The 19502-nt window shown below is 35.7% G+C and overlaps 1 protein-coding gene across 2 annotated transcripts in view; it reads left to right on the top strand.

Annotated features, from left to right (window-relative positions):
* PDS5A (PDS5 cohesin associated factor A) overlaps positions 1-19502 on the top strand; it is a 132473-nt gene that overhangs the window by 64930 nt on the left and 48041 nt on the right. For both annotated transcript variants that reach the window (XM_055435141.2, XM_088836293.1), the window contains exons 10-17: positions 4330-4424; positions 6138-6283; positions 8674-8825; positions 10249-10362; positions 12585-12666; positions 14007-14055; positions 14282-14421; positions 17861-17976. In XM_055435141.2, the coding sequence (XP_055291116.1) occupies positions 4330-4424; positions 6138-6283; positions 8674-8825; positions 10249-10362; positions 12585-12666; positions 14007-14055; positions 14282-14421; positions 17861-17976 (894 nt within the window). The remainder of the gene's footprint in view (positions 1-4329; positions 4425-6137; positions 6284-8673; positions 8826-10248; positions 10363-12584; positions 12667-14006; positions 14056-14281; positions 14422-17860; positions 17977-19502) is intronic.

The raw sequence follows: 19502 nt of genomic DNA, 5'->3' as shown, positions 1-19502 counted from the left end.
TATCTTTATTTGTAGCAATGCTTCCTATGGCCACTTGACTTCACATTCCAGGATATCTGGCTCTAGGTGAGTGACCACACCATCATGGTCATCCTGGTCATTAAGACCATTTTTGTAGAGTTCTGTGTATTCTTGCCACCTCTTCTTAATATCGTCTGCCTCTGTTAAGTCCTAACTTACTATTTGCAGATGACATGTAATACTACATAGAAAATCCAAAAGATGGCACCAGAAAACTACTAGAATTCATTAATGAATTTGAGTATGTTGTAGGATACAAAAATCAATGAACAGAAATCTTTGCATCTGAATACATCAACAATGAACTATCAGAAAAATAAAGAAAATAATCCCATTTACAGCCACATTATAGAGAATAGAATACCTCAGAATAAACCTACCTAAGGAGGCATAGAGGCATAGAGTCGGACACGACTGAGTGATGGAACGGAATGGAAGGAGGCAAAAGACCTGTACTTGGAAAACTGTAAGATACTGATAAAACAAACTGAAGACGACACACAGAGTTGGAAAGATACACTTTGTCTATGGATTGAAATAATTAATATTGTTAAAGGCAATCTACAGATTCAGTGCAATCCTTATCAAAATGCCAATGGCCTTTTTCACAGAACTAGGATGAATAATTCTACTGAATGGGAGAAAGTATTTCCAAATAATATACATGATAAGTTGTTAATATCTAAAATATATAAATACCTCATTCAAGTCAACATCAAAAAAGCAAGCAACCTGTTTTAAAAATGGGAGAGGATCTGATACACATTTTGCCAAAGACGACGTATGAAAAGATGCTCAACATCACTAATCTTCAAGGAAGTGCACATCAAAACCACAATGAGATATCACCTCACACCTGTCAGAACGGCTGTTATCAAAACGACCACAAATACCAAGTGTTGGCAGAGCTGTGGAGAAAAGGGGGCCATTGTGCACTGTTGGTGGCTAAAGTGGTGCCGCCACTATCAAAACCAGTATGGACGTTCCTCAGATAATTTAAAATGACACTGTTATGTGATCCAGGAATTACAGCCCTGGGTATTTATCTGAAGAAAACAGAAACACGAATCAGAAAAGATAGAGGCACTAGCTCCATGTTCACTCTGGCATTATTGATAATAGCCAAGATAGGAAAGCAACCCAGCTGCCCAAACAACAGATCAGTGGATAAAGTAGATGTGGTATTATACATACATGGTGGAATTTTACTCCTCCATAAAGAAGGAAATCTTACCATTTGGGATAGCGTGGATGGACCTAGAGAGAATTATGCTAAGGGTAATAAGTCAAACAGAGAAGGACAAATACTGTATGGTTTCACTTATATGTGAAATCTAACAGAAAAATGACCAAACATAGCAAAACAAAGACAGTTAAATAGAACAAACACTTGCCAGAGGGAAAGGGAGGTGGAGAGAGGAAAATTAAAAAATGGGTAGAGGAAATTAAAAGGTAAAAAGCAAATAAAAATCACATTATTTATAACTAATATTCTTAAATTGCCCAATAAATTTAAAATTTCAGTTACTCAGCTTATCCTTATACGAAGTTCTGAATCTACATACTGAGTTTCATATTTATTAAATTCTTGCTGTAACCCTAACCCTTATGATTATACGGTGGAAGAGAGAAATAGATTGAAGGGACTAGATCTGATAGGCAGAGTGCCTGATGAACTATGGATGGAGGTTCGTGACATTGTACGGGACACAGATATCAAGACCATCCCCAAGAAAAAGAATGCAAAACAAAATGGCTGTCTGAGGAGGCCTTACAAATAGCTGTAAAAAGAAGTGAAGCAAAAAGCAACGGAGAAAAGGAAAGATATACCCACTTGAATGCAAAGTTCCAAAGAATAGCATGGAGAGATAAGAGAGCCTTCCTCAGTGATCAGTGCAAAGAAATAGAGGAGAACAATAGAATGGGTATTCTAGAATGGGAACAATAGAATCATGCAAAGATGGGCTCAATAAAGGACAGAAATGGTATGAAGCAGAAGATATTGAGAAGGGTGGCAAGAATACATAGAAGAACTGCACAAAAAAGATCTTCACGACACAAATAATCACGATGGTGTGATCACTCACCTAGAGCCAGACATCCTGGAATGTGAGGTCAAATGGGCCTTAGCAAGCATCACTACAAACAAAGTTAGTGGAGGTGATGGAATTCCAGTTGAGCTATTTCAAATCCTAAAAGATGACACTGTGAAAGTGCTGCACTCAATATGTCAGCAAATTTGGAAAACTCAGCAGTGGCCACAGGACTGGAAAAGGTCATTCTTCATTCCAATCCCAAAGAAAGGCAATGCCAAAGAATGCTCAAACTATCGCACAATTGCACTCATCTCACATACTAGTAAAGTCATGCTCAAAATTCTCCAAGCCAGGCTTCTGGAACACGTGAACCGTGAACTTCCAGATGTTCAAGCAGGTTTTAGAAAAGGCAAAAGAACCAGAGATCAAATTGCCAACATTTGCTGGATTATTGAAAAAGCAGAGAGTTCCAGATAAAACATCCATTTCTGCTTTATTGACTATGCCAAAGCCTTTGACTGTGTGGATCACAATAAACTGTGGAAAATTCTGAAAGAGATGGGACTACCAGACCACCTGACCTGCCTCTTGAGAAACCTGTATGCAGGTCAGGAAGCAATAGTTAGAACTGGATATGGAACAACAGACCGATTCCAAATAGGAAAAGGAGTCTGTCAAGGCTATACGTTGTCACCCTGCTTATTTAACTTATATGCAGAGTACATCATGAGAAACGCTGGGCTGGAAGAAGCACAAGCTGGAATCAAGATTGCTGGGAGAAATATCAATAACCTCAGATATGCAGATGACACCACCCTTATGGCAGAAAGTGAAGAAGAACTAAACAGCCTTTTGATGAAAGTGAAAGAGGAGAGTGAAAAGTTGGCTTAAGTCTCAACATTCAGAAAACTAAGATCATGGCATCCGGTCCCATCACTTCAGGGCAAATAGATGGGGATACAGTGGACGCAATGGCTGACTTTATTTTTCTGGGCTCTAAAATCACTGCAGATGGTGACTGCAGCCATGAAATTAAAAGACGCTTGCTCCTTAGAAGGAACGTTATGACCAACCTAGACAGCATATTAAAAAGCAGAGACATTACTTTGCCAACCAAGGTCCGTCTAGTCAAGGCTATGGTTTTTCCAGGGGTCATGTATGGATGTGAGAGTTGGACTATAAAGAAAGCTGAGCACGGAAGAATTGATGCTTTTGAACTGTGGTGCTGGAGAAGACTCTTGAGTCTTGGACTTGGACTGCAAGGAGATCCAACCAGTCCATCCTAAAGGAGATCAGTCCTGGGTGTTCATTGGAAGGACTGATGCTGAAGCTGAAACTCCAGTACTTTGGCCACCTCATGCGAAGAGCTGACTCATTTGAAAAGACCCTGATGCTCGGAAAGATTGAGGGCAGGAGGAGAAGGGGACGACAGAGGATGAAGATGGTTGGATGGCATCACCGACTCAGTGGACATGAGTTTGAGTGAACTCCGGGAGCTGGTGATGGACAGGGAGGCCTGGCATGCTTTGGTTCATGGGGTCGCAAGGAGTCGGACACGACTGAGCGACTGAACTGAAATGAATACTAGTGGTTCAGCAGTAAAGAATTTGGCTGCCAGTGCAGGTGTGGGCTTGAATGCTGTGTCAGGAAGATCCCCTGAAGAAGAAAAGGCAACCTGTTCCAGTGTTCTTACCTGGATATCCCAGGGATAGAGGAGCCTGGTGGACTACAGTCAGTGGGGTGGCTGTACGTGACTTAGCAACTAAACAGCAACAACAAAAAGGGCAGTTACAGGTTGGTTCTAGCCAAGTGAAACTTTTTTTTGCTGTGAGGCAGTATGACACGTGTATTGTATGTACTTATTTCTGGGTCTGCCCTAGCTTTCTACCTCACATTCTTCTAGCATTTTTCTCCTGTAAACTTTTCTCAGATTTTGTGCATTTTGAATATTTATTTTTTGTTTGTTTTGTGGCATAATTTTTAGCTACAATTTTTGACTCTTCAACATACATAGTTTGGGTTGGGGATGTTTTATACTGTTTTGTTTTAGCATGGTGAAAATCCTGTTGTAAAAAAATATTGTTGTGAAATTATGTATTTTTTACTTTATATTCTTCCTTCAGAATGATGTAACTGTCATTATAATAACCGGCATATTTTCTAATCAGTAACCACTGTTTTTTTAATAGGTATTTATGTACTGTTGATGTACATTATTTGAAAATAGTTATTTTGCCTTACAACTAATATTTAGCAATCTTTTTCTATATAGATTTAATGACATTCATGTTCCTGTGAGATTAGAAAGTGTGAAATTTGCCAGTCACTGTTTAATGAATCACCCAGATTTAGCAAAGGATCTCACAGGTAAGGTGGCTGGTCTATTGAAATATGAACACAATCACACAAATATATTTTATATGTGGCCTTTGACTTTAACTTCGGTTTCTGAATAGGTTTCACTGTGGCACTGTTTCAGGTCTCTAACAGTCATGGACCAGTAAGTGATTTCATGTTTATACAATAAAATTAAATTTGAAACCTTCACATTGTAATCCTTTGGAGTTTTTTGGAATCACAGTTTAAAGAAGTAGACTCTTCCTGTGAGTTCCAGTTTGGGCACAAATCATTATATCTCTGTGATCATTAAGTATAGTAGTGTGTCTTAAAATAAGTAGATAAGTGATTTCTTCTGAACAGATTAGTAGAATTTCTCATTCTTCACTTGAAATAAAATGTTTAAACCTACTTAGTTGACTGTAACAAATAAATAACTCCTGTCAAAATACTTGGGCTTCAGGCTCAGTATAAGGAGTCTCAGCAGTAAAGAACCTGCCTGCAGTGCAGGAGCCTCATGTTCGATCCCTGGATCAGGAAGATCCCCTGGAGTAGGAAATGTCAACCCACTCCAGTGTTCTTGGAAATACCATGGACAGAGGAGCCTGGCAGGCTGCTGTTCATGGGATTGCAAGAGTCTGACTCAATTTAGTGACTAAACCACCACAATCAAAATACTGTTTACTGGGCTGCCTTGGTGGCTCAGTAGTAAGGAATCCATCCACATGCCAATGCAGGAGACACGGGTCAATCCCTGACCAGGAAAATCCTACATGCCACAGAACAGCTAAGCTTGTGTGCCACAAGTATTAAGCCTATGCTCCAGAGCCTCGGAACCACAACTGCTAAGTCCACATGCCACAACTGCTGAAGCCCATGCACCCTATAGCTCATGCTCCACAACAGGAGAAGCTACCACAATTAGAACTCAAGAACTGCAACTAGAGAATAGCCTCTGCTTGCACAACTAGAGAGTAGCCTCTGCGTGGCCGACTAGAGAAAAGCCTGCACAACTACAAAGACCCAGCGCAAACAAAAATAAAAATAAATCTTTTACCAAATTTTTATCAATTTTTCCAAAAATAAAGTGTTTGCCAAAAAGAGAGGAAATAACTTTGTTCGTATCGTAATTATCTAGGATTTTTTTTTAGAGGTGATAGAATGTTATTTTATATTGTGTAATGCTATAAGGCTTCCCTGGTGGCTCAGAGGTTAAAGCGTCTGCCTCCAGTGCGGGAGACCCGGGTTCGATCCCTGGGTCGGGAAGATCCCCTGGAGAAGGAAACGGTAACCCACTCCGGTATTCTTCCCTGGAAAATACCATGGACAGAGAAGCCTGGTAGGCTACAGTCCACGGGGTCGCAAAGAGTCGGATACAACTGAGCGACGGAACAGAATGGAATGCTATAAGAACATTTATTGTATTTTTTTGAGTCTTTTAATATGTATTGTATAAATCAGGTGCTGCTTTGATTTCAAATCAGGTACTGATTTGACTTTGCCATAATAGTTGATATAAAATATTATTTATTAAGATATAACTTTTCAGTAACAAATAGTATGATATAGTTCATTTTGTTATGTAATGGCCACCTCAGAAATTAAATGATTTTAATTTATGCCTCATTTTACAATTGTTCCAGTATATAGACATAAAAGCATTAGGGTGTTTGTTTTGTTTTTTGTCATTGTGAACATAATGAATATTATCGCTTACGTTTAGCTTATTTTTTTCTGTTTTAGAATATTTGAAAGTTCGATCCCATGATCCAGAAGAAGCTATTCGTCATGATGTTATTGTTACTATAATAACTGCTGCCAAAAGAGACCTTGCCTTAGTGAATGATCAGCTACTTGGCTTTGTAAGAGAAAGAACACTGGACAAACGGGTAAAACCTGAGGAATTTTATTCTTTTTTAATTTACTATGTTTAAATTGTTAGCAAAATACAATAGAAATTATTTTATATTTAAAGTTACTTTGAAAGTCAAATTAATACAATACCAAATATAAAGAGCTCAGAATTTATATATTTCTGGCAAACTTTTCATTATTTTTGCAAACGAATACATTGTATTCTATGGCTTTTCATATCTTCGGTATGGGTTTTTTAGCTCACCGTTATACAACGAGCAGCAGAATTAAAGTTTTGTTTTACCTTTTCACTTACATGAGTTTCAGAATAGTGATCGTCATTATTTGTTTCCTTTATAGTTAGCATTTGCCGAAGTACCTGTGTTGGAATATCATACTTCCTGTAAAAGTGGTGTTTCCATATTGCTATGCTAAGCTTAGAGCCAAAATGATGTTTAGTCATTACTCTTTGTGTAATTTCCTGTATGTGGATACAATTAAAAATGTGGGTTGATAAAAGTAGTACTAAGAACAGTAATAGTTGCTAAGAAATAGTGTCAACCATAAGAGACGTATAGGCAAGGCAGGCTGATAAAACATGTTACTTATTAACATCTTTAACAAAGGTTGCCTTTGAAAGTGTGCTATTTTATTTGAAGCACAGTTTTCAAATCTACCATCCTGAAACTAATGCAGTTTAAAACAGCTATAATTTCAAGATAGAAAAGCAGTATCTTGCTATAGAAATACATAGCAAGATGCATTATTTAAATTGTTTTGAAATAGTCATAGGAGGCAGAGATATATAAACACCATTTAACTTGTTCAACTGTGTCATTAATTCTTCTCTGAAGAGTTTTTTCCCCTTGGCATTAATTTAAATGAAATAACACTCCCTACTGCTTAGTTGTTAATTACCACCTCCCCAGCCCCCAAACCAGATTTCAAGTATTGCCATTTTTATTACTTCTTCCTTTTAGAAACATTTCACTTCTACTTCTGTCAGTGTTTGCTTATAATTTCAGGATGAGCTGAGTAAATGATTCTTACTAACTGAGACTGTATGATATGGTCTTAATAACGCCTACTGGACGTTTTAGGAACTGTTATTTTGGTGTAATGAATTAAATAACCTAGAGTATAGCCTTTCTAATTTTGTTTTCTCTAAAAAGTGGGGATGAATTAAAATCTTTGATTTCACTGCTTACATTCTCTGGTTTCATGTTAGAAATGTCAAAAGGCATCTTGTTATATGGGAACAGTTTGATTTCACCTACTAAGTAATCTAAAATTGAGAAAAGTGTACCAAAAAAAATTTCAAGAAGGTATTAAATAAACCAAAGATAAGTATACTCTGATTTATTAGAGATAAGTACCTTGTGGTGATTATTATATTGTTCTTTTGTCTTTCTGACTCTAGATTTTTATAATCTCCTTTTCTGTCCACCCTCCTCTGATCACCTTTCTTCCCTCCTCTTAAACCCCTCCAATCTCTTTTAACTCCCAGAGTCTTTCATGGATTAGGGTGTGACTAGGTAACTAATTTGCCCTTTTGATTCCGTTCAGTCGCACAGTCGTGTCCGACTCTTTGCGACCCCGTGGACTGTAGCCTACCAGGCTTCTCCGTCCATGGTATTCTCCAGGCAAGAATACTGGAGTGGGTTACCGTTTCCTTCTCCAGGGGATCGTCCCGACCCAGGGATCGAACCCGGGTCTCCCTCATTGGAGGCAGACGCTTTAACCTCTGAGCCACCAGGGAAGCCTGCCCTTTTGATTACAAAGTAATAAAATTCACTTAAGACTATCACTAAGGTGCTTTCCAACTTTATATTTCTAAGATTTTGATACAAAATTTTGCTCTTTTTTCTTTTTAATTGGAGGATAATTGCTTTACAATATTATTTTGGTTTCTGCCATACATCAACATGAATCAGCCATAGGTATACATATGCCTCTTCCCTCTTGAACCTCTCTCCAACCTCCCACCCCAATTTTGCTCTTCTTATTCTGAGTTAATATCAAAAGGGATATAACTAGGATAAAGCATTCCAAATGATTCGACTTTTGTTTGTAGACTGAATTGTACACTTTCTCTTATTTTTTAGTCACTTCTAAAACTTGGCCACATTTTTTTTTAGAATCAAATGAGAATTTTTGTAAGATTTATTGTTGCTTGGCTTTGAAGAAAATAAAAAATTGATAGGTGATCTAGTAGTAGTTACACTGGATAATTTGGAAACTAGTCTGATTTCTAAACAGAAACATAATCAAAATTGTTGTTTAAGTGATTTGTCTTTTATGAAAATAAATGTTGTGCTACTCTATGCACACTTAAATCTGTGCAACCTGTTGGAAGAAATCATAATTTTTGCCAGTTATACTAAAATTTGGTATCTAGCTCATCTAGTAAACTTGTACTTTCTAGTGGCGAGTAAGAAAAGAAGCTATGATGGGTCTGGCTCAGCTTTATAAGAAATACTGTCTTCATGGTGAAGCAGGAAAGGAAGCTGCAGAGAAAGTCAGCTGGATAAAGGACAAACTTTTGCATATATATTATCAGAATAGCATCGATGACAAGTGAGTTCCATATGTTGGTAAAATGGTTGAATATAAAAGTGTTTTTAATTTTTTAATATGGTTTCTGTTTGATTTTTTTCATAATAGTTTCTAAGTTCAGAAATCACTTTCTGCATGTTTAGACATATCATGTTTAAATAAGACTATAACCAAAATTATCAGTTACCATAATAATTGTGAAATATAAGCATGAGAATTGGACTCAGACCAGAGACCAAGTGTTCATTCTGCCCCTTATTAGATCTGTACTCTTGCACAATGGGTTTAACTTTTGTACACTTGATTTTATCTAAAAAGTAGTCAGAATAAAGCCTTCCTTACAAGATTGTCTTATGGGTTAAGTAAAATAGTGAATGTAAAGACCCCTGGCCCACCACCTGGCAATGTAGCACTGTTTTTAAGTGCTAGTTATTTTTCCTTTTTGCAACACTGTAAGTACCAATTGAGGTATTGCTGTTCTTTTTTTTTTTTGAGGCATAATTGACATATAGTATTGTATGTCAAGTGTATAAGCATAATGATTCTATATTTGTATATATTGCCAAATGATCACCTAGTAAGTCTAACTTCCATCCCCATATATAGAAAATTCTTTTCTTGAGACGAGAACTTACGTTGTTTTCCTTTTCTGAATGTTACTCCTAATTCTCCATTGGATTACAGTAATAATTTTATTTTTTGCAAAATACTTTGCAGTGTTTTATTGAGTTAGACTGACTACTTTGACATTATTGATTATGTATTTCATTGGCTAATGAAGAATCTTTATATTTAATAAGGATTAAATAAAAAATAATTTTATAATTATAATCCTTGTAATAAGAATCCTTATCTAGTGATAAGAATCTAGTGATGCTGAATAATAAATATAAGCTTAGCAAGAAGGATATTTAAATATGATAAGGAATTTAGAATGTGGAATGAAGATAGATATGCATAAGAGAAGCTGATTTTCAGGATGATGAAGGAAGATCACCTTGATTTTACAAAATGACAACATGGGAAAGGAGCCAGACTGTAATCAGAGGAAATTGATACATTTTTTGAGAATTAGTAATTCTTGATCGTAGCTTTATTTGTAATGTTAAATAATTTGATAGCTCCAGACTGATGATGACGAACAGGTGGAACAGGCTTAGCATCCTGTGCTTAGGAATAATATATAACCCTTTTAGAACAAATGTTTCAGGCTGACAAAGTGTAAAGCCACAAGTAACAACTGTAGCTCTAAATTTAAAAATAACTATACTTGCAAGGAAAAACATTGATCACATACTGATCTTTTCCATTTATTTGCACACATCAGTATCACCATTGGTATGGTATCTTTGCGTGAGGTGGTTAAAATATAAAATGGCTTTTGCTTCTGAAAAACAGAATAATTTTGTTACTTGGGTTTTTTTTCTCTTTGTTTGCTTCATAGACTGTTGGTAGAAAAAATCTTTGCTCAGTATCTTGTCCCCCACAACCTGGAAACAGAAGAGAGAATGAAATGCTTGTATTATTTATATGCTAGTTTGGATCCAAATGCTGTCAAGTAAGTTACTTTTTAAATGATTCTTGAATATTTTATACAATTATTTATTTAATCATTTCTAATTAACTGCTGCTGATAGGGTTATTGCTTCTTCTGATTGACTCAAGAACCTCAGATAAATATTTATAGAGAAAATTTTTATCATATAAATTCAAGTAAATTAAAAGCAAAAATATACCTATATGCATAGGTATATTTGGCAACTGAGCAATATGGTTTCAGGAATTTAGAGAAGTCCTCATGTCAAAATTGTCTTTTGTGCACCTGTTGACTGGGATCTAAATCACATTATTGAAGATTTACCATACTAAGCCTAAGAAATAAAAACTGGTTCTTTGTCAGGAGAACATGTCCAAATCACTTCTGTGTAGAATAACTGTATGATTGATTGTCGAAACAGGTATTTTTGAGATTGAAAGAAGACACTATTAATCATTTTGTTCAGACAGCCACCGTAAACCTTAACTATCCCAGGCCACTTAGAATCTGTGGGCATTCCACTTTAATAAAGCTTTTAAAAAAGTAAGTAACTCCTCTCATTGAGAATTCTGATTCTCCTGAATAAGAACCTCAGATATTACATTTACGTATATATATATACTACCTTTCAGTTCAGTTCAGTCGCTCAGTGGTGTCCGACTCTTTGCGACCCCATGAATCACAGCACGCCAGGCCTCCCTGTCCATCACCAACTCCCGGAGTTCACCCAAACTCACCTCCATCGAGTTGGTGATGCCATCCAGCCATCTCATTCTCCGTCGCCCCCTTCTCCTGCCCCCAATCCCTCCCAGCATCAGAGTCTTTTCCAGTGAGTCAGTTCTTCGCATGAGGTGGCCAAAGTATTGCAGTTTCAGCTTTAGCATCAGTCCTTCCAATGAACACCCAGGACTGATCTCCTTCAGAATGTCATATAATTTCAAATTTATAGAAAAGTTTCAAAAATAATAACAAAGCTTTTTAAATCCCATTTAGTGAGATTCCTAATTTTTGACCATTTGCTTTATCATTTCCGTGTACTTTGCATACATATTTTCTTCTGATCCATAGATAGTAATTTGCAGACACTGCATTCCTTTACGTCTAATACATAGGTATTCCTTAATTACAGGGATATTCTTTTATATAACTAGAGTGCTTTTATGAAAGTCAGGAGGTTTAATATTGATAAAATATTGTATAATCCGGTGTGTATTCAAATTTCCTCAATTGTCCAAATAATGTCCTTTATGGATTTTTGTTCCCTTTCTAGGATTACATGTTGCATGTTTAATTATCATGTCTCTAGTTTTTTTTAATTTGGAACCATTTCTCAGTTTGTCTTTTATCTTTTACGACTTTGACAGTTTTCAGAACAGTGTTGCATAGGTCAGTTATCTTATAGAATGTTCTCTCAGTTCGGGTTTATTCAGTGTTTCCTCATTATTGGATTGAGAGTATGCGTTTTCAGCAGGAAGTCCACAGAGTAACATACCCTAGTAGAAGACATCAGCCATCATTTTAAGGATTTGCAAGTAGTTCATGACGTTCACCGTAGATAGTAAATTCCGGGCCAGAGGTCTTGATCTCTGTTTATATTTGGCAAAGAGTACTCAGAAATAAACTAATTTTGATCACCTGAAATTACAGAGTGGGCTTGTAAGAGAAGAAAATCTGCTATCAAGGAGAGAAAAGAATCTAGAGTAAAGAAACTCAATTCAAATTGGGCATGTTTTGAATCGACATCATTTCTAAGAAATTCATTTTTGAAGTCATTTGCACTATTTCATCCATACCTCCTTAGCCTGGCCTTTCATGATCTGATCCTTTTCTATAGTACTTTCCAGCTTCCTTATGCTCCCCAACTCACATTCTGTGCTCCAAGCCTAAATTTTTTTCATGTCCCTGTGTATGCCATGTACTTTAATGATATTTTTCTCTCTGTTTGTAGCAGAACTTTCTGGCTACCTCTGCTTAGAATGTCTTTGAATTCCTTCAGTTTACCTGGCAAGATCCTATTCATCATTGAAAACTTCTCAAATATTTTCTCTCATAAGAAGCCTTATATTTACTATTTTAAACCAAACTATCTTAATCCTAATAAGTAAATTTTCTGAAGCTTTAAATTTTAGGTAGATGTGGAAGAATGGTGTATTTACACCATGCAGTGAGAAAAGTAGTGAAGTTGAATAATTACCAGTATTTTATGTTATGTATATTTTTCATATTTATAACTTTATTTACAGAGCTCTCAATGAAATGTGGAAGTGTCAGAACATGCTTAGAAGTCATGTACGAGAACTGTTGGATTTGCACAAGCAGCCTACAGTAGGTTCATGATTTGTTTAAATTCATAATTTTAGTCATTGTTAATTTTTCTGTATAATGAAGCAAGCAAAAGATATCTCAGATGTTTTGTTTTCCAAATGCCAGTTAGTTTCTGTGGTTATCCAAGATAAATTTGCATTTCACATGAATATTAAAAAAAAATCTTATTTTTCAGCATGAGCACAGAAATGGTGTTTTCTAGTATATCAAGTATTTTGACCCTAAGAAGTTGTAGTTTATCAGTTTTCGAATAGTTAGAATTAAACCTCAATATAAAATTATATTAGAAGTCAAATTTTTTTCCTCTTTGACTTTTGGTCTGTCATTGTAGCATCAGTATCAAATCAGGTATCAATCCTTTGACTATTCCAAAGTCAAATTAACAAAGAAATGCTGCCCAGCATTTTCTGAAGGTTGAAAAACATAAATAATCTCTTATAAATGCTTCTAAACATATTTGCGAGAGTAGGTGTACTTAGCCAGGGAACCATACACAGAGACCCCTCAGTGGCCATGGATGCCTAAAGCAAGTGTTGTCTTTTTTTTTTTTGGTAAACGACCGTCAGTTCAGTTCAGTTCAGTTCAGTCGCTCAGTCGTGTCCGACTCTCCGCGACCCCATGAATCACAGCACGCCAGGCCTCCCTGTCCATCACCAACTCCCGGAGTACACCCAAACTCATGTCCACAGAGTCGGTGATGCCATCCAGCCATCTCATTCTCCGTCGTACAGTCTCTGAAATTGCTTAACTCTGCCTCTGTGGTGCAGAAACAGTCATAGATAGTTCGTAAATGAATGGGCATGATTGTGATCCAACAAAACTTTAACAAAAGCAGGAAGTCCATGGGATCATACAGATTCATTAATAAAATAGTACTTCTATAATGGAGGAAAGGGCAGTAGGAAGGAAGATGATACATTAATTAATGAGCCACAGAATAGCTAGCAGAATTATTCAGAAAGAAAATTTTTCTACTTTACACATTTTTAGTTAATTTTCTTTGATGTATAGTTTCATAGTAATTTTGATATGATAATTGTTTTCATTTTCTGTTCTGTTTTCTGACAAGATAATTTCCCTATGAAAGTTATATAACTTTCAAAATTTTAAAAATGCCTTCCTGCTGGCATATCCTTTCCTTCTGTTTGTGCTGGTTCAATAGTTGTTACTCCATGGTTGTTTGTTATCTACATAGGGTGTATATACGGTAAGCCGTTTCCTACTGGGTATATTATGATGGATTTTTTTGACTTAAGAAAATGTACAATACGGAGTATAGGTTTTCTTAATGAAATTTTGTTAGCACATATGACATCATTTATTTCTGTTCTAAATTTCAGTCAGAAGCTAACTGTTCTGCTATGTTTGGAAAACTGATGACCATAGCAAGTGAGTATGTTTATTCACTCTGTAGGTATATGGCAGACATCAAGTAATTTACCCAGTGGAACTATCAGTTTAATACTTATTTAGTAAGAAAAAATAATCCTTAATAATTTTATTTCTAAGACCCATATAGTCTGTCTTTTGATAGGACAGCAGTATTTTTTAAGACAGCTTGGTTTTAGTTTAGTAGTTTTTCTTTTGTAGTATTGATTCTCTTTTAATCTTCTAGAGAATTTGCCTGATCCTGGGAAAGCACAAGATTTTGTGAAGAAATTTAACCAAGTTCTCGGTGATGATGAGAAACTGCGGTCTCAGTTGGAATTGTTAATCAGTCCAACCTGTTCGTGCAAACAGGCAGATGTTTGTGTGGTTAGTAAATTATACCTCTGTATTTATTTGTTCTCCTACCTTTGCTTATAGAAACTTCAGTTCAGTTGCTCAATCGTGTCTGATTCTTTGCGACCCCAGGAATCACAGCATGCCAGGCCTCCCTTGTCCATCACCAGATAGAAACTTAAATTTCATTAAAGTCTGCTTTACATAAATTACTTTGTGTGAATGGAACAATATTGTGAGCTCTGAATCACCTAGGAGTGTATCTGTGGTCGACTTAGTTTTCTTTACTTATCGCTAGTCAGTCAGATTCCAGGAAAAACACTAGAGAAGTAAGCCAGGGAGATTGGTCCTAGGAATTGAGTGAGATAAAATGCTTTGTATTTAGTAGACATTTATTAGATAAGTAAGAATTTTCTTGTGTGTGTGTGTGTGTGTTCTCCCATGTATCGGCACGGGAAAAACCCTTGTCAGTATATCAGGAATAGTTAAGTTGCCATATACACATTTACAGACAAGGTAATTCCTGTTTAGGCTTTTGTCTTCATTCTATTTTTAGACTATTTTATAGAAAACCAACTGTTGACAATACCCAAGGAAAAAATTCATTCATTTATTTACCATTTTATGAGACAGTTTCTAATTTCATCTTTACCATTTACTACTGGTGTTTTAGCAAGTTGTTTAGTATTTTTGAGACTCATTTTTTTCATCTCTAAATGTTAACAACCTCACAGGGTTGTTAAGAGGATATAGATAGATATAGCTATAGGTATCCTACCTAATACATGGTTCCAGACTGCCCTTTAGGATTTAAATATTAATAAATTTGTATTTCACATATATGACAGTATTACACATTCTAGTAGGCACGTAGGGTCTTCAAGTGGATCTTAAAAGAGCAGTAATAAGGAAGAAGCGGGAGGAAGCCAGTTTGGGGAAGAGAGCAGTAGATTCTTCCATTGTACCTAGGGATGTGAATGTGACAAGTGCCCAAAATACCTTGTCTTTGCACTTCTGAATAGGATGGTTTGCTGAGAACATTTAAAGGTTTCATTTACTTCTTTGGTATTTAGAATTCCAGTACCAGAATACTGTGCTCTGTTGGGTATCTACTAATATAATTGGATCATAGAATGAAACGACTTGAAAAATACCATAGAGATGATTGGTTTAACCACTTCATTTTACAGTAAAGATTACATTTTAAAGAGGTGAAGTTTCCCATCCAGTGTTTCACAGCTAGTGACTGAGCTTCAGGTAGAGTCCAGATCTTAATAGACCCATGACAGTGTTCTTTCCATACATTTCATCGTTTGCAAGAACCCATACAAACTGAGTACTGCTTAAGAAATACAAATCTTAAGAATGAATAATCAAGTGGTACTTTTTGGTCTGAGAAAAATAGGACTTGAGTTTGAAAAGTGATAGTAACATGATTCCTGCTATTTGTCAGAACAGATATATCTAAGAGCTTCCAAATCCAGAAAGTACATGCAAAACAGATGTAAGGAAAATATCTCAGGGTGAACTGATTGTAGGAAGCAGGAGAATAGAGATGTGAAAAGTCTTTGTTTTTTTAACATGTAAAGGAAACTGTTTATTTGTTTGCTATCTACTTGCCACATACTAATTGGGCTTGTTGCTTATCCCCAGTATAACCTTACACTGATGATTATAACAGATATACTTTTTAAAAATAATTGTTATGAGAGATTACCTAAATATTAAATACATAAAATGTGGTTTGAAGAATTACTTAAATATATTATTTATATACATTGGTATATTTTATATAGTGCTATCATTGTGCTTAAATGTGATTTACTCTTTTTCCTGTTAGCATTTCCTTTATTCTTCCTATACTTATATGTAATACCATAATTCTTTTCTAATGCCTAGTTCTTCCATTTTCTAATGCTATTTAGTTTGCCTAGCAATTTTCCAGTGACATAGTTGTTGTTAGACAATCACTGACTTTATCTTATGTTAAAGCAAGTAAATTTTATACTAAGTGGGAGAAAATCCCCTCTTTAGTGAGACTTGCACAAAGTAAGTCTGATTTCAAAAGATAGTACAAAATTAATTTTAAATGTGTATCTGTAGTATTAGAGCAAAGTGTATAAGGACGTAAGCACTGACTAAAATATTTATTTTCTCAAATGCTGAAATTTTGCTGAGTTAATTACTACTTGCAAAATAAATGAAGCACTTCCTAGTGACTAATAAATTTTCTTCAGAATCTCAGTCCTTTGGATTTTTACGCTCTAATAGCAAACATGGATGTTATCTAATTTAATATGATCTTTATAATTAATTTGTGCCAACGTGTCACTGAGGGACTTCCCAGGTGATCCGGTGGCTAAGACTCCTGCTGCCAATGCAGAGGGGCCCGGGTTCATTCCCTAGTTAGGGAACTAGATCCCAAATGCTGCAACTAAGACCCAGCAAAGCCAAATTAATTAATTAATTTTTTTTTTAAGTCACTGAAAGTACAACAGAAATTTGTTTCCTTTTCCCCTTGGACACATATCCTTAAATTTTTTTTTTTTCATGAAAAAACTAATAAATAGAGTGACTATTATTTGTTATATTGCTTTATAGTTTGGAAAGCACTTTTAATGTGCTTTATCTTCTCAACTAACATTTCTACTTATTCATCAGAGATAATCAATGAAAAGCCTTATTATTAATGTAAATTTCTTTCTCTAGTACCCAGCACATTATAAATTTAACCTTGTCTTTGGAGGATTCAGTCTCTTATAATCATTAAGTCCTTATATTCTTTAGAAACTTTCAGCAATAATATCTTTTCTTTTGCAGGAGCTCTTTGAAATAATGTCACCATTTTTTAACTCAACTATGATCTTCCAGAACTGAAAAACTTTATACACTTAAAAGTCTTCTCCTCTTTAAAAAAAAAAAAAACTGTTGACCGAAAGAAAAGTTTTTTCAAACTATGAAGTAAACCATTGAAACATACCCATGACAGTATAAATCGTTTTAATTTTTTAAAAAGTCGAGACTAAAGGGACTTCCCTAGTGGTCCAGTGGTTAAAATTCCACACTCCCGATGCAGAGGCCCAGGTTTGATCCCTGATCAGGGAACTAGATCCCACATGCTGCAACTAAGACCTGGTGCAGCCATTAAATTAAATGCATATCAGTTGTAAAAATATACAGTATTAAAGATTGTCTACTATGTAGTAATTTCATGGGAGAAATATGAGACAAAAGGCATAAATCATTCCATGTTACCCCCCTTTTTTTCCTCTACAGTCTAGATTTTCTAGTGCTTGCCTAATGAGTATATCATTTTAGTCAGGGTATAAAGCAGAGAAAGTGTTTTTTTTTTTTCCTTTTTTTACATCTTATGGTATTGAATCCTTAAATGCTTTTGTTGCCTAGGATCATTTTTATTTTGAAAAGCATGTAAGGATGATACTTAACAGTGAAACTCTCTTCCTTCCTATAGAGAGAAATAGCCCGGAAACTTGCCAATCCTAAGCAGCCAACAAATCCTTTTCTAGAGATGGTCAAATTTCTGTTGGAAAGAATTGCACCTGTGCACATTGATTCAGAAGCCATCAGGTAAACTAGGAGTTATAGTCATTCATAAATAAAATATAATTTGAAACTACAGTATTGTAAGTTTAAATTCTGTGTCCCCAACGAGACCTAAAAAGGTATACAGGGAACCTATATCATGTATCATTCAAGTTGAAGGAAAGACAGGCTCCTTTTCTGATCGTTGGTTTGTTTCATTACTTTTTATTTATTTTTAAAAAGAAATCTTGTGTTTATTTTTAGCTTGTATGTTCTCATTAAAGAAAACCTAGAACATAAGAAAATCTATAGCTATCATCAGCCTTTGAGTTTTCTTAGCCCTTTTCATGGCTGCATAAAGTTTGTATGACATCACTGTTCACTTGAGATATGTGAAAAACAATAGTATTAATGAAAGGAGCACAAGATTGCTGTTAGACTAATCAGCTTTCAAAACACATCTCTGTTACCAACTTTTAGCTCTCATTTAGTTTTTAATTTATTTTTAACCTTAATATGGGTATAACATCTCCTTGTGGATGAGTGTGAAAATTAGTAATAATATGTTAAAAAAAAAAAAAAGCAGACTAGCGTCACAAACATTGACATCTATTGTCTTTGATTAATTGTTCCCATAATTTCATATGTTTCACTTATTTCTAATGATTTTCAATTGTAAACTTCTGAGAATACTTTTATCTTGTACTAATCATTTTTACAGCTCATCAGCTATAAAGCTTTCCATTTTGGGTTACTAACTAGCATTTATTGAGTCTCTTTTCTTTGAATTAGGAGACCTGGTTCTAGCCATTACTACTACGTGACTCACTGTTTGTATTAAAATGCCAATCGTGTTAGTTTGCTAGGGCTGCCGTGGCAAAATACCACAGACTGTGTGGCTTAAACAACAGAAATTTGTATTCTCACATTCTGGAGAGTAGCAGTCCAAGATCAACTTTGATATCTCCTGGAGCCTCTTCATGGCATGCAGATAACCTCCTCTTTGCTCTCCTCAAACGTCTGTGTCCTGACCTCCTCTTCACATAAGAACACAGCCATTTGGGATTATGGCCCACCCATCTGACTTCAGTTTACCTTAATTATCTCATTAAGTAATTAAAATCTCATCTGTTTCCAAGTACAGTCACATTGTGAGGTGTCCTGGAGGTTAGGACTTCGACATATGAATTAGGGTATTCAATCTGTAATGGTGATGTTTGTTGGCTCCTTTGTTTTTTAACTATGATCTTATCCTTTAATCTTATTATAAATAAGAAAGCTAAGGTTCTGAGAAAAACCTAGTGGTTTTTTACAGCTGGGTAATAGCAAAAGGTATTTTGCTATAAATTTTTAATAGAGAAACCCCACATCCAAGGGCAAAGGTGCAGCCCCAGCAAGATGGTAGGAGGAGCAAATTCACATTTAGAATCAAACCCCATTCCCGCCAGAGACGCTCAAAGGGCTCAAACAAACCTTGTGTGTACCAGGACCCAGGGCCCTCACAGAGACTGAGACAGAACTGTGTTTGAGTGTCTCCTGTAGAGGTATGGGTCAGCAGTGGACTGCCACAG

This window comes from Moschus berezovskii, chromosome 5, assembly GCF_049115385.1.
Source record: "Moschus berezovskii isolate FMDL1 chromosome 5, NW_MosBer_1.0, whole genome shotgun sequence".
Classification (NCBI taxonomy): domain Eukaryota; kingdom Metazoa; phylum Chordata; class Mammalia; order Artiodactyla; family Moschidae; genus Moschus; species Moschus berezovskii.
This window is presented reverse-complemented; position numbering and strand designations above follow the sequence as displayed.